The sequence below is a fragment of the Carassius gibelio genome, chromosome B21 (assembly GCF_023724105.1).
Source record: "Carassius gibelio isolate Cgi1373 ecotype wild population from Czech Republic chromosome B21, carGib1.2-hapl.c, whole genome shotgun sequence".
NCBI lineage: Eukaryota > Metazoa > Chordata > Actinopteri > Cypriniformes > Cyprinidae > Carassius > Carassius gibelio.
This window is the reverse complement of record NC_068416.1, coordinates 13,029,256-13,042,448: the sequence shown is the minus strand read 5'-3', so window position 1 is coordinate 13,042,448 and position 13,193 is coordinate 13,029,256. Positions and strand designations below refer to the sequence as shown.

The 13,193-nt window shown below is 35.1% G+C and overlaps 1 protein-coding gene across 2 annotated transcripts; it reads right to left on the bottom strand.

Moving 5' to 3' along the window:
• Positions 1-607: 607 nt before the first annotated feature.
• LOC127985651 (polyunsaturated fatty acid lipoxygenase ALOX8) lies at positions 608-12,884 on the bottom strand. 2 transcript variants are annotated; one of them, XM_052587692.1, is made up of 16 exons: positions 12,778-12,884; positions 11,746-11,921; positions 10,736-10,949; positions 10,545-10,626; positions 6,129-6,218; positions 5,907-6,022; positions 5,626-5,798; positions 5,388-5,531; positions 5,005-5,208; positions 4,276-4,362; positions 3,987-4,156; positions 3,788-3,909; positions 3,357-3,457; positions 1,374-1,544; positions 1,089-1,268; positions 608-804 (listed from the first exon to the last, which is right to left on the bottom strand). In XM_052587692.1, exons 2-15 carry the CDS (start codon positions 11,881-11,883, stop codon positions 1,089-1,091), a joined length of 1,992 nt encoding a protein of 663 aa, XP_052443652.1. In that variant the 5' UTR covers positions 11,884-11,921; positions 12,778-12,884; the 3' UTR covers positions 608-804. The 2 variants fall into 2 exon arrangements, with proteins under 2 accessions (XP_052443652.1, XP_052443653.1); XM_052587693.1 differs by lacking the exon at positions 12,778-12,884 and adding an exon at positions 12,620-12,704 and having other exon boundaries at positions 608-1,268.
• Positions 12,885-13,193: the final 309 nt, after the last annotated feature.

The window sequence follows — 13,193 nt, the reverse complement described above, 5'->3', positions numbered from 1 at the left end:
TGTGTGGAAGTGTTTGTAGTAAAAGCTGTTCTGCACAGAAATTCATTGCAGCCGGCTTGTTTTTGATGTTTATTTGTGAGTATGAATAACATAAGTCAACGTAGCTTTACACACACACTTTGTACTAAAGGTAAATCCAAAATAGTGATGTCACTGTCTAAGCAGAGGCATTTGTGCAACCCTATGGAATATAGTCCACACATGACAAATGAGGTAATAATCAATATTTCAGAATAATTCAAACTCAGATATTGGTGTGTGATATCTGAGTTTTAATTATTTGACTACAAATCTCACCTCATCATTCCTCCCAGTGATTATTTCCAGGATAAACTGAGATGCCCCCAGGCTGGCTTCTTAAAACTGACTAAATATTTAAAATTCTTTATTTTTTTGAGGGTCTTATAAAACGATTTGAACATAACTTCATTAATTATTTATTTAGTTAAAAAAATAAAAAAAGGTTTTATACACTGATCCCCCCCACCCCACACACACACACACACACACTTGTCCCATTCCCTAGTTTCATGGTTTCGACCTATGGTTTCGACAAAGAACTGGCTTGAGATGACATGTGATGAAAACAAAGAAAAATTAAGGTAAATCTCTCTAATGAACAGAATATTTTTTATTGTTCCTCATTTCCAAAAACATGTGGTAAATTTTGTCAAATCATGCAAAAAAAAAAAAAAAAAAACAGTTGATGTATATGTGCTATCAGGATGATAAACAGGCTAAAACCTTCTTTTGCCATTATCATTTTGAGTTAAACTGAGTGATGCAGTTATTCATTATATGAACCTGTAAAAAAAGAAAGAAAAAAGACAAGTTGATTCTTAATCAACAGTATAGCCTGCTGTAAAACCAAGCAATGAATATCAAACTTGAAATGCTTAAAGATGTAAATGTATTTATAGTTTAAACTGAGACGAAAGAACTGACTTAAGATGCATGCATATAAAATGCAGACTCAATTGTAATACAAGTTATTGAGTATACAAAATAAAAGCAAATTAACACCAAGTTGTAGTTCTGCAAAAAAGTGACTTTACAGATACAATAAATGACTTAATTCAACACTGAACTCAAATAGTCACACTGTTCTCAATACGGTCTGGAGACAGGTAAGGATAGGGCAACTCCAGCTGGCTGTTCCTGTCTGCGATGTCTTTTGCAATCATTTTCAGCTCTCTCTGGACCTCCTCCACAAGCTTGGCAATTGCACCACTGCTGAAGTACCACTCATTATAATGGCACAAGGGCACCTAAAGAGAAATGAATGGCTTGATGAACATCATGTCTGCATCCTATAGTAAATATTCAGTGTAAATTCCATGCAGCGTTACTTTGGAGATTGTGTTATCACTTACAAAGTCAATGGCAGGTTGTGAAAGTAGAGACAGGATACTAAGGACATTGCAAGAGGAGTTCACTTCAGGCAGGAAGGACAAAATATCCTCCTCAGACACTGAGCCTTTGGTCTGAGAAGGTGGACGTGACATGGCCGATGGACTGTTTGGTATCCAGATGTTATAATCCAGCTAAATGTGGAGATGAGGGTTGAGATGAGTTTAGTGAATTTGAAGGAGCAGGGACGTGCACAGACATTTTGAGGGGCAGGGGCTCAAGTGAAATAAAGGGCACTTCTCATAATTACGTATTTTCTTTTCTTTTTTTAAAACAAAAAAGTATATATATTAACACAACACTGACTTCCTTTTAAAAAAAAATAATTAAAAAAGTTAATTAATTTTATCTTCCTCAAACTCTAATTTTCAAAAGATGTCTACAAAATAATCAGTTCACACAGAAACCCTGTCTCCTTAGTATTGACTAGGTTCATAGAGCAGCAAAGGAAACCATCCCACAATGTGCATGTTTTGAAAACATTTTCTATGCTACTAGTTTCAAGTATATATTTAGAATAACCAAAATAACTGCATCAAGCAGAGGGGTGTGTTTTACTAATAATTTGTTTATTTTTTTGCACAAGGCACTACATCTTTTTAATTATTTTGGTGTTATCAGAACACATAACACTTTTAAATCAACACAAATATTCACTCTAAACTGAAGAGGGTTGTTGCTGCTATTTTGTTAACTTTGCATTATGCTGCCTGCCTGGCCCTGAACTGCAAGCATGATTAAAATTAATTGATTAAATACTTTTTGTTTCACAAGCAAAATAACTTTTTAGCTTCACACAACTAAGCATCAGAATACTGAATTGCCTTAATGTTTTAATCAAATACATTAATATTATTATTGCTATGCATGTACACATACACAATAACTGATGGTGACTGACAAGGACTTAGTTTCACATTTGAGGGAGGACTGTATCATCACCATCATCAAATAAAACCTTCAAAATCCACATTTAGATGGAGTTTGTTTTAAACCTACTACACTCAAAAAATATCTGTGGCTTAGTAAATATTTAACTTAATTAACTTAATAAAATCTCTAAAAATCTTACTTGATTGTTTGAATTAAGCTTTCCAAAATAATTGAGTAAAAATTCAATAAAAGCCAATGTCATGTATGTATTTGTGTTTGTATGGGATACTATTTTATAAAGGTTTAGAGGAAATAAAAGAAATTTCATAAATAAAAAGTTAATTTATAAATATTGTTATTTTTAATGTTTAATGTTAACTTATTTCTACTCAGTTTTATTTATTAATGTACAGATGCAGTCTCAAAATTCACACACAAATGCAGTGAAGTTCACAGACCGCAAGCAGTTTGTAAATCAAGATATATGTGTGTGTGTGCATCAGAAATAAATTTCTGAATCTTGTCCTGTGCATTTGTGAATCTTGAGTGCATTTGTAAATGTTGTTTGCATTTCTGAATTGTGTGTGTATTTCTGAATTTTGTGTGCATTTCTGAATTTTGTATGCATTTGTGAATCTTCTGTGCTTTTTAAATTTTGTGTGTGCATTTATAAATTTTGTGCACATTTGTGTATCCTTTGTGTGTATTTATGAATCATGTGTGTGCATGTATGAATCCTGTGTGTGCATATGTGAATGTAGTGTGTGCATTTATCTTTATTGATACTCTTTTGGCTCAATGAGCGCTTCAGAACTCCTGACCTGATATTTAGATATACTATTCTTCAATAAATATATTTGTTTGACAGGGAAGCTGTGCACAAACAGGAATATATATTATTTTTTCAACAACAAAAAAAAAAAGCACCCCAGAAAAAAGGGCACTTTCTCTCCAGGAATAAAAAGGGCAGGTGCTCAAGCCCCCTTTGATGTCTATGTGTGCACGTGCCTGCTAAGCAGACGCAATAAGCTGTTCCTGAGCAGCTTCATCAGATTATTAATAACTGAACAAACCTGAGAGAAGTTCACAGCTGCATGAAGTGCTGAGCAGGAAAAGATCACCATGGTAACAAACTTGCACATCTCAGCCGCGGTCTGAAATGACTGTGGAGCTCCTGGAGAACATATGAAGGGAAAACAAAAATCAATTTAAGCATTTTTGTTTCTCTATGAAGAAGAAAGTAAGTAGATGAGACAGAAATTGTCTCAAAATTTTTTTATATATATATCTTATGTTATTGATTCATAATGTTTATTCACCACATGACATTTATAACCTGAACTAACCTTTCCTTGTCATAAAAAAAAAAAATCACAATTATTTTTAATTCAGAAATTTTAAAACAGGTATATTTTTGAATAAATTAAAAGACATGACAAAAATGTGTACATGTGGTTGACCCTTATGCATGAGAACAAAATTCGTAACAGTTCTCTTCTTGAACCTATGTGACTGAGGCCGAGGAATCCCTCTGTGAAAATCTCCCAAATCCAGTTCTGTAGTTCACAGTCATTCTGGATGTCCTCATCATTGCAGTAATACAAACGAATCCAACCTGCAACAAACCTGCATGGAAAATGCAAATCATGTGCTTACTTCAAACCTAAAGAGGACTCTGATTCAGATAATGCAGAAGTACATACCTATGTAGAGCTTCCCAGACCTTGAGTGCATCTTGTGCATAGTAACAGATAGGTAGTGCATCCAGTCCTCGTGCTCTTATGTCTTCTGGCACACACATTGAGCTGTAGCGGAGACGTTGAGTTGCTCGTGCCATCAGCATTGGTATTGCCTCCAGACCACAGGCAATTGACTATAGAGAAAAGAAACAAAAAAACATAAAAAAAATAGGTTAGTTCGTACTGAAAAATAAAATAGATTCTGTCTTTCACTTCCTTTACAGAGTATACAGACAAAAATAAACAAACCAACCTTGTCAAAAACCCCTTTAGTGGTCAGAAGAGTGAATCTAGCCTGAATGTTAATCTGAAGAGTGCTCCGTAAATGAGGCATCAGGAGCTGAAAAACAGAAGCACAATTCATAAGTTTAGCAGCTAAAGCATTTAACCATCTACTAAATGAGACTCAACTCCTTAAAAGTATCAAAATGATCAAAATCAATGAACCATGGAAGCCCTTAAAGCAAACTAAATAAGAATGAGTGTAAAAAAAATATTTCTTTTTTTAACTGTAGTACCTTTCTAATATTTTATACTGCATGTCTAGAATGACAAAAAATATATATATATATTTGTTTTATTAACATTATTAATTTATACGCTGTTTATTATTACTTATAAAGCACATATTCTGAGCGATCATATTCTACATCTCTAATCCTACCCAATACATAAACTTAACAACTAAATTACTATTATTAATCCACAGAAAATTAGGAGTTATTGAAGCAAAATTCATAGTTGATAGTTTGTTAATGGTGAGAGTCAGATCTTAAAATAAAGTGTGACCATAATTACTATTTACCAAAGCAAGTAAATAGCAATTTTTTGGGGGGGGCTTCCATATTTTAATTCTCAAATAATTAAGAAATCACCCTTGTCCTTCAGGACCGTTTGCACAGGAAAAACAACAACAAGTAAATGGTGTCCCCTAATGGTCAAAGTCATGACTGCGTGGTTCTGTCTCTGAGCTGCTTTGTACCTGGTGAAGAGGATGAATCTCGGGAAGCTGTCTGAACGTTGCAGTACAGCACACCTCACCAAAAAGATGAGTGCGCAAGAAATGGGTAAGTAGCTGATGGACCTGGAAATCTGAATTACGAACCCACATCTTCGCTAACAACCAATCCGGTGCAGAATCAGAGGGCAAGAAAACAGGATTCTGTGGACCAGGAGCCTGTTGAAGCTAAAATATGGAGATCAGGGTCTTGAATTCAGCATTCAGTTGGTCAATAAAATTCAGACAAAATCTATTTTTGAGAAGACATCACATAACTACTCGGAGATTGGTGACAATTATAATAACATATAATATATATATATATAACATATATATAACATATAATAAGTGGTTAAAATTTTTACTTGTATGGCAATGGGCTTTAGTTCTCCTTGTCGGGTGTAATGCAGCAGGCATAAAGGAGCAGCCAAGTAGGTCTGTTTGTCATTGATAGTATTAGCAGGCAGCTGATCCAGTACTTCATAATCCAAAAGAAACACATGTCCTCTCTGTGCAAAATGCATCATGTAGTTACATAACTATAATGTTCTGTTAAAAATGTCAAAATGCTCTGTAATCTTACACTTGGACTCTTGTTCACACCTCCATCTCCTGTCCCAGTGATGAGTCCTCTGGTAAAAAAGGCCTGACCATCTCTGAAGTAACAGACAGGTTAGGTGGCAGGTTATGGATCTGTCTGATCAACAGAGGATTGCAACCATTGAGGCACTGATATCCGAAGAATGCATCGTCTTTCCAATGAGCCTGAACATATTCTATGGAAGAAAAAATAATTAAATTAAAATATAACAAATAATAATCAAATATTCCTACTACTACTACTACTAATTCATTGTAAAATAAATTCTATTTGTTTAGCATACTGGCAATTTTGTTCTCCCTTCCATTGAAAAGGAAGAATGTCTCAAGTTCCTGTAGGCTTCTCCAAGATGTTCTTCTTTCAGTTAAACTCTTTATGTAGTGCACATTGTAAACTGGGCTAAAAGACAAGCAGGGTGTCAACATTTCATTGTCAAATTAAGTTCATATGACATAAGATAATAAATGAATATCAGTCTAGCTTGTAATGAGAGCTAAAGCCCTACCGTTGACGGACGTAACTCAAGTTTGGTCCTAGAGCTGTAACACTGGTCATATCTACACAGTGAGGACCACCTTCAACAAATGTGCCCCACCTACAGAAAAAAAATGACATCTTTGTTAACTGTGAAAAAAAAGATGGGAGGACAAAAACAATAAACTACATTGAACAAAATTATAAACGCAACACTTGTTTTTGACCCAATTTTTCATGAGCTGAACTAAGATCTAAGACATTTTCTATGTACATAAAAGGCCAATTTCTCTCAAATATTGTTAACAAATCTGTCTAAATCTGTGTTAGTAAGCACTTCTCCTATGCCGAGATAATCCATCCACCTCACAAGTGTGGCGTATCAAGATGCTGATTAGACAGCATGATTATTGCACAGGTGTGTTTTAGACTGGCCACAATAAAAGGCCTCTCTAAAATGTGCAGTTTTATCCCACAGCACAATGCCACAGATATCAACTAACAAGATAGAGAATTGTTGGGGTTTTGTTAAATGTGAGCTAAAATCATCAAATGATGATTGGATGACAGGGGAGCTCTACAGACTCCTGAAGACATGGAATGCTGCCTTCAGAGCTGGAGATGAGGTGGGCCTGAGAACAGCCAAAAGGACTTATAAATCAGAATGCTGTTCATAGACTTCAGTTCAGCATTCAACACAATCATCCCTAAACAGCTCATTTACAAACTGGTCCAGCTGGGGCTCAACACTTCACTGTGCAACTGGCTATTGGACTTTCTGACTGGAAGACCTCAGGTAGTACGGGTCGGCAGCAACACATCACACTGAACACTGGGCCCCCCAGTGTGCTGAACCCCCTCCTCTTCACTCTGCTGACCCATGACTGCACACCATCACACAACTCCAACCTCTTCATTAACCCTTATGCGTTGTTGGGGACGTTTTCATCCACTAGGGGGTAAAGTTGAGTCTTATTTTGGCCCCAACTTTCTCTGTGTTTGAGCTATTGGAATGATTTTTGGTGACCAATCTTATGTTGAACCATATTTTGGGACAATGCTTTGAAATTTTTCAAAAACTTAATGGTACACTCTGGGCAAATTCACTACCCTTTCGTTATGTTCGTGGATGAAAACATCCACTAAATTAAACTGCTGTAAAAATGTATCAGATAAATATTTTTTTCACATTTTTTTTGCATAGATTTATTAATCAACCTCAGTCCTGGGGCCTGTTCTTCGTACGTCGCTTATTACATCCAAGATCAAATGACACATCCAAGATGTCATCGTGCTAATCATGATCCGGCTAATTGGGTTCTTCGAACACACCTGTTGTGTATGATTAGTATCGCTGGATTGAGTTATCTGAGATAATTGCGCGTTCATGTAGACAACACATGAATAAAAGGGGATATGTATCGTTACTCGAAACTATGATTTGCAGTGCAGCGATTGGCATGTGGCAAGACGGCAATGTAATGACGTCATATAATTTAAAACGACACCTGACGAAAATCTTGACAAATTTCTGGTCTTTTAAGGAAACAGCCAAGCAAACAAAACTACATAAATGTTATAATAGATACATGAAACAGATAACAGATACATGTTTTTATTTTATTAGAATTTTTTTCATGATTCCAATTATTTAGATTCGCAATTTATAATAGTTGTGCAGTCTTTACATTTTTATTTCAGTGTAGAAATTATCTATTCATTTCATTTTATATTTGGACAGATTTGTAACGTGACAGCATTAATGAAAGTTTCTCAGTATCATGTTATCTGCATCTCCTGCGCTCCATCAAGCTACTCTTATAATAGCAGTCATCACTCAAAATAATGCACGACTCTATTATCTGTATAGCATGTGTGTACGACTCTAATACAATTATGAAGTAATAATTTTATGACATAAATATTTCAGTGAGTAAAACTAGCTGTGTCTATAGTAGGCTGTTATCTACTACACAGCATTTTTATATTATACTTAATTAATTTTTTTAATGATTATTATTTTAAATTATTGTCCGTTTTAAATTAAAGTACGATACTCTTGTAATAAAGTAGCGGTGGTAGCAGGCATATTTTGAGTATCAGTTCTGGTTGAAAAGAAGCGATCTAATCCTGTTTACATGAAATAAGCCTGCTCCCAAGCAGGTTTAAGCTTACGGACCTGTTGCTATGACAGCAGCTCCGGGATGAGCTTCGAAGAACCAAACGATCCAAGATCACGCCAAATCGACAACATTCAAATCCAGCTAACTGAGTTAGCGACGTACGAAGAACAGGCCCCTGATCACAACTACCAAATGTTTTTTTTTTTTAATCCAAGATTTTAACTCTTTAATTACCAAGTTCATAAATGATGTCACTTATTAGGGTAAAAAAAAAACACACAAAATTACATATTTTCAATTTAAAAAGTGATTGTGGACTGGATACTTTTTTACCTTTTATTACAGTCTTGGGCATGTCAAAGATTAGTAACAAGATTGACTTTAATGCATTGTTAGTTGTTGTGCAGCATTACATTTTAATATTTTCTCCCTAATTTGTCGTTGGTGGCTGTTTTTGCCCCATTGACTTCCATTATAACGACATTTTTTGATTGCAAAGCCATGACACCATATAATCAAGTTCTTGATTGTTTGTGGTTGTCCCTTTTGGGAAGAGGTAACATTTGTTATTTTTTACAGTTGATCACTAGGTGGGACCATTAACCCTTTAGATAGGCCTGTGCGAAAAAAAGGCTTAGTTTCTGGCTTGTATATGGAGTTATATGGAGTATAACAGCAAATTATAGTGTTTGTGTGTGAGATTCTTTATTGTTGGTGGTTTTCCCTGTTGGGGAAATTTCGATTCTCTGTATGTATGTACTGTACATGTGGAAGAATTGACAATAAAGCAGACTTGACTTGACAAGTTTCATAATTTGAGTTGAATTACTGAAATAAATGAACTTTTCCATGATATTCTAATTTATTGAGATGCACATGTATTTATAATTAAATTTTTGTGATAATAAATTTATATAGAATTCACTTTCAAGTACTAAGATTTGTGTATATAAATCTTTCCCAGGAGAAGTATGTTGCTAACAAGGAGGTCACCTATGTTATTGTGTGTTCGGGGAAGACATTATAGATCACATATAAGTCTTATCTTGCATTATTTCCTGGTCACTTCTTGGTTAGTTGTGAAACAAAGTCTGTGGTCCAGCTAGAGTCGTCACCAATTCTTCTTATTGTAAATTCTTGCAGTGTGAAACCTCCTGTCACTGATTCATCATGCAATGTGAACACAGCAGTAACCGAATGCTACCCCAGATAGTCATACCATGTGAAAACAATGGTGATCAGTGTGAACTTAGCCAGCATGTTAAGACTGTATCTTAAGAACTAGTTTGACAAACCAGCAGTTGCCAAGGGGTAATCAGTCCTACTTTTCAATAAAAATAAGAACAATCTACCTTTTCATAACTGAATTAAAAAAGTTATGACCAGTCTTGAAGAAAAACAAAATAAGGAAACTAAATTTAGCCTAAACTTGTCTAAACAGTTCATGCAACCAGCCCGAGGTTTTAAACAGAAATGTCAGTTTTTAAATATCCTTTGACTAGAAGGTGGCGCTGTGCCGAAACTACTCATGTGTCCTCAGGTCATGCTTGTAACAACATATAGCAAGTTTGGTCAGAATCCACTTAGTCTTTGCAGAGATACAGCCTCATATTCAATTTTTGCACTCACTTTAAACTTGTTAACATGCTTTACGAAAACAAATTGACATATCAAAAAGCCTTTCATTACTTTTTTGCCCAAATGCACTTTAGATGATCCGACCCAATTTTAGTGAAAACTGGACAAACTGTCTAGGACAAGTTCGAATAAGTAGATTTTTTTGGGAAAACGCGAAATTGCAAAAAATATTTTACTACAAATTTCTAAATGGTCCACGCTCAAAATGGCTGACATAAGAAATTCGGCAAGCCAGTCCAAATCTAACAAGGTCAATCTCATGGTTTTTGGTCAAACTGTTAAAAAATTCTAAACAAAAATGTCAATTATTTATATCTTTTGAACAGTAGATGGCAGTTTGCCAAAACTACTCATGTCCTGTCGACACTGATACCCTTGTGGGCAGTGTGTTTTGATGTAAATCAGACAAACTGTATATGACGATTTCGAAAAAAAAATATTTTTTGCATAATTCAATATCGAGAAACCTCTTGACCCATTGGAAGTTTAAATAAGAGACTCCAAATTTGCTATGGTTAATATTGAGACAGTCCTCTTTCTGTGAGCCAAATTTCATAACTTTCCCTCACACGGTTCTATGGGCTGCCATAGACTTCCAGAGTAAAAGAAAAAGAAGAACTAAGGGATTCGATAGGAGTAAAAATGAGTAAATAATTATTTTTAATAAGTAAAAAGTCAGGTTTTACCTCAGAAACTGTTGTTTTTGTTGGAGATCCTTCTCCCTGTGATTGATTAGGATATCTAATGTTTCCTTCTTTTTCAGACATGCTAGAGAAGGGAAACATCACTAAATTTAGATATTAAGTCAAGGAAATTAAAAGGATATTATTACCTAATTAACAAGTGTGAAAGAATGGTGAAAACAGAAACAGCTCACCTTTCTCGTTCCGAAGCTCGATGTAACCATCTGCTGTCCGGATCCATTTATAACAAGGGAAAACCTCCACCTCGGGTTCCTCAGGACTCCGTCTCACCTGCACATCATGACAGTGCCAATCCAGGTCCGGAAAGCCAGGCTGAGGCTCAAGACGGAGTCTTAACAGAACCACTATGCCAATTTCCTCTTTAGGATTGATGACAACTGTGTAGGCCTGTCCCAAAAAGAAAAACACCACGTTTGCATGTGTATCTGTGAGATGGTGTCATTGTCAATGCTGCCATGGTGAATGACTCTGTTTTTTCTCTTATCTAACAGTTATTTGCTATGTTATATCCTAGGCAGGTTTAGAATGGGTTAAAGTGCCTCAGCAGACACTCTAGTGTACTGTAGCTGTTAGAGTATGCTATTTGCTGTTCTGATTATAAAAAGCAAAGTAGACAGGAAGTGAAATGCAGTGAATACAAATAAGTTGTTTTCTCTTCTCTTTGTCTCTCTCTGTGTGTGTGTGTGTGTGTATAAGTGCATTGGTTGGAGGGTGTGATGTTGTTAAGTGCTTGCTGAACATTGTCACACATTGTCTTTGTAAAGTACACTACTGTTTTCGTAAATATGGTAAAACGCTTTTTTAAAGACTCGTTAAATTGGTCAAAAGTGATGGTGACATTTATAATGTAACAAAAAATTATTAAATGCTGTTCTATTGAACTTTCTTTTCACCAAAACAATTAGAAAAAAATGAATGTATCATGATTAGCACAAAAATATTAAGCAGCACAACTGTTTTGACTATTAATGATAATTAAAGATTATTTATATATACTTTTTTATGTGGTTAAAAAATGTACCTTTATAAATTTAAAGGCAAATATTGTGCCTTAATAAAAAGTTATTTTTTAAAACAGTATGGGCTTCTGTTCTTACAATTGCATTTTATTTGGAAACTTTAAAACATTTATTGAAACTAATTTCATCATGTGATGTCTTCTCAAAATAGGCGATTGTCTTACTGAGTCTGGCAAGAGAACGTGCTCCACTCTGACCGGAGGACTTTCACACAGAGTACCAATCAAAGAGATCCAAACATTGCTATACGTTCCTGACAGCGGAGATGCGGAGGTTCGAATGGTCACATGAAAGCCATCCATTTCTCAGGCCAGAGTTCCCAAGCATTAAAAGAGGTGACCTATAAATGAAAATTGTATTGTGAACTGGAAACAGCCAGACCTTTACGATATACACACTCACAAAACTGCTGAAAAGAATACATGGCATGGCAGGCCAGTTCAGCTAAAAACAGGAAAGGGACATGGAAAACAATTAGCAAATGAAGACACAAACAAAAAAAAACCTAAATAAATAGAAAGCAAAGGCAGAGGCGTGAATATAAAACAACAGAAAAATTATAATTTTGTGGAGGTACTAGGAATATTCAAATGTTATCAACTGATAGCATGTAAATAACACGTTCAAATTTGCTCCATTGCTGTTCATGCAAGTGCATGAATCAAAAACCCAGAGTGTAGCATATTTACTATTTATTTGTGTATATGCTACATTAAATGAATGCATTACATTTTCTCGTTTCTCTAAATGCTATATTTTTTTTGGAATGTTCTCCTTTCCTTTTAATTCCTAATTGTGTTCTTTATAAAATGTTAACACTCTTATGTCGTAATTTGCAAATGTTTGCATATTGAAGTGACAAAAACGACATTCCATATTTGAATTGTAAATGCTATAGCCTATCATTTGCCAAAATACACAACTACTTTACATCAAAAAACTAAAGGAACATTACAACAAAATAATTCACACATTTTCTTTGTTTAAATGTTTAAACTTATTTGAAATGCACTTAATAGCTACGCGTAAGTTACTCACCAAAACAAGATCTCATTGGATTATTACAAATGTTAGTACTTTTTCTTCTAACCAGTGCATTATTTTTTGAAAATATATCTGGAAGCGGTTAAATGATACGTTCGGTAAAAACAACAACGCAAAAGACAATTAAAGTTGAAGTACAAGTGCATACTTACCTTCCCAGTTTCCACTGAAGACTTGAGTCTAGCGTACTTATGGCACGCGGTTTATCACTTTATCTCACTTCAGCCAATCGCGTGTGTGAGTGGGCTAGTCGCGCTGTCTTCCGGATATATTTGGTGCTTATGGTTATTGGTATTTTTGGTGTATGTCTTTTCTGAAGTGGCGTGCGTAGCCTATGTGCTGTACTTATTCTGGCTTTTCATTTAAATGCACTTTAAAGTGTACAGTGGATCACCAAATAATTATGTACCAAATATTTTTGACAAATGTTAAATGTTAATTTTTTTTTATTTATTTACAGAAATCAGTGAATTGTAAATATAAACGTAAAATAATTTGAGGAGCGGAGATAAAAAACGACGTTCCCTGACCGGGAATCGAACCCGGGCCGCGGCGGTGAGAGCGCCGA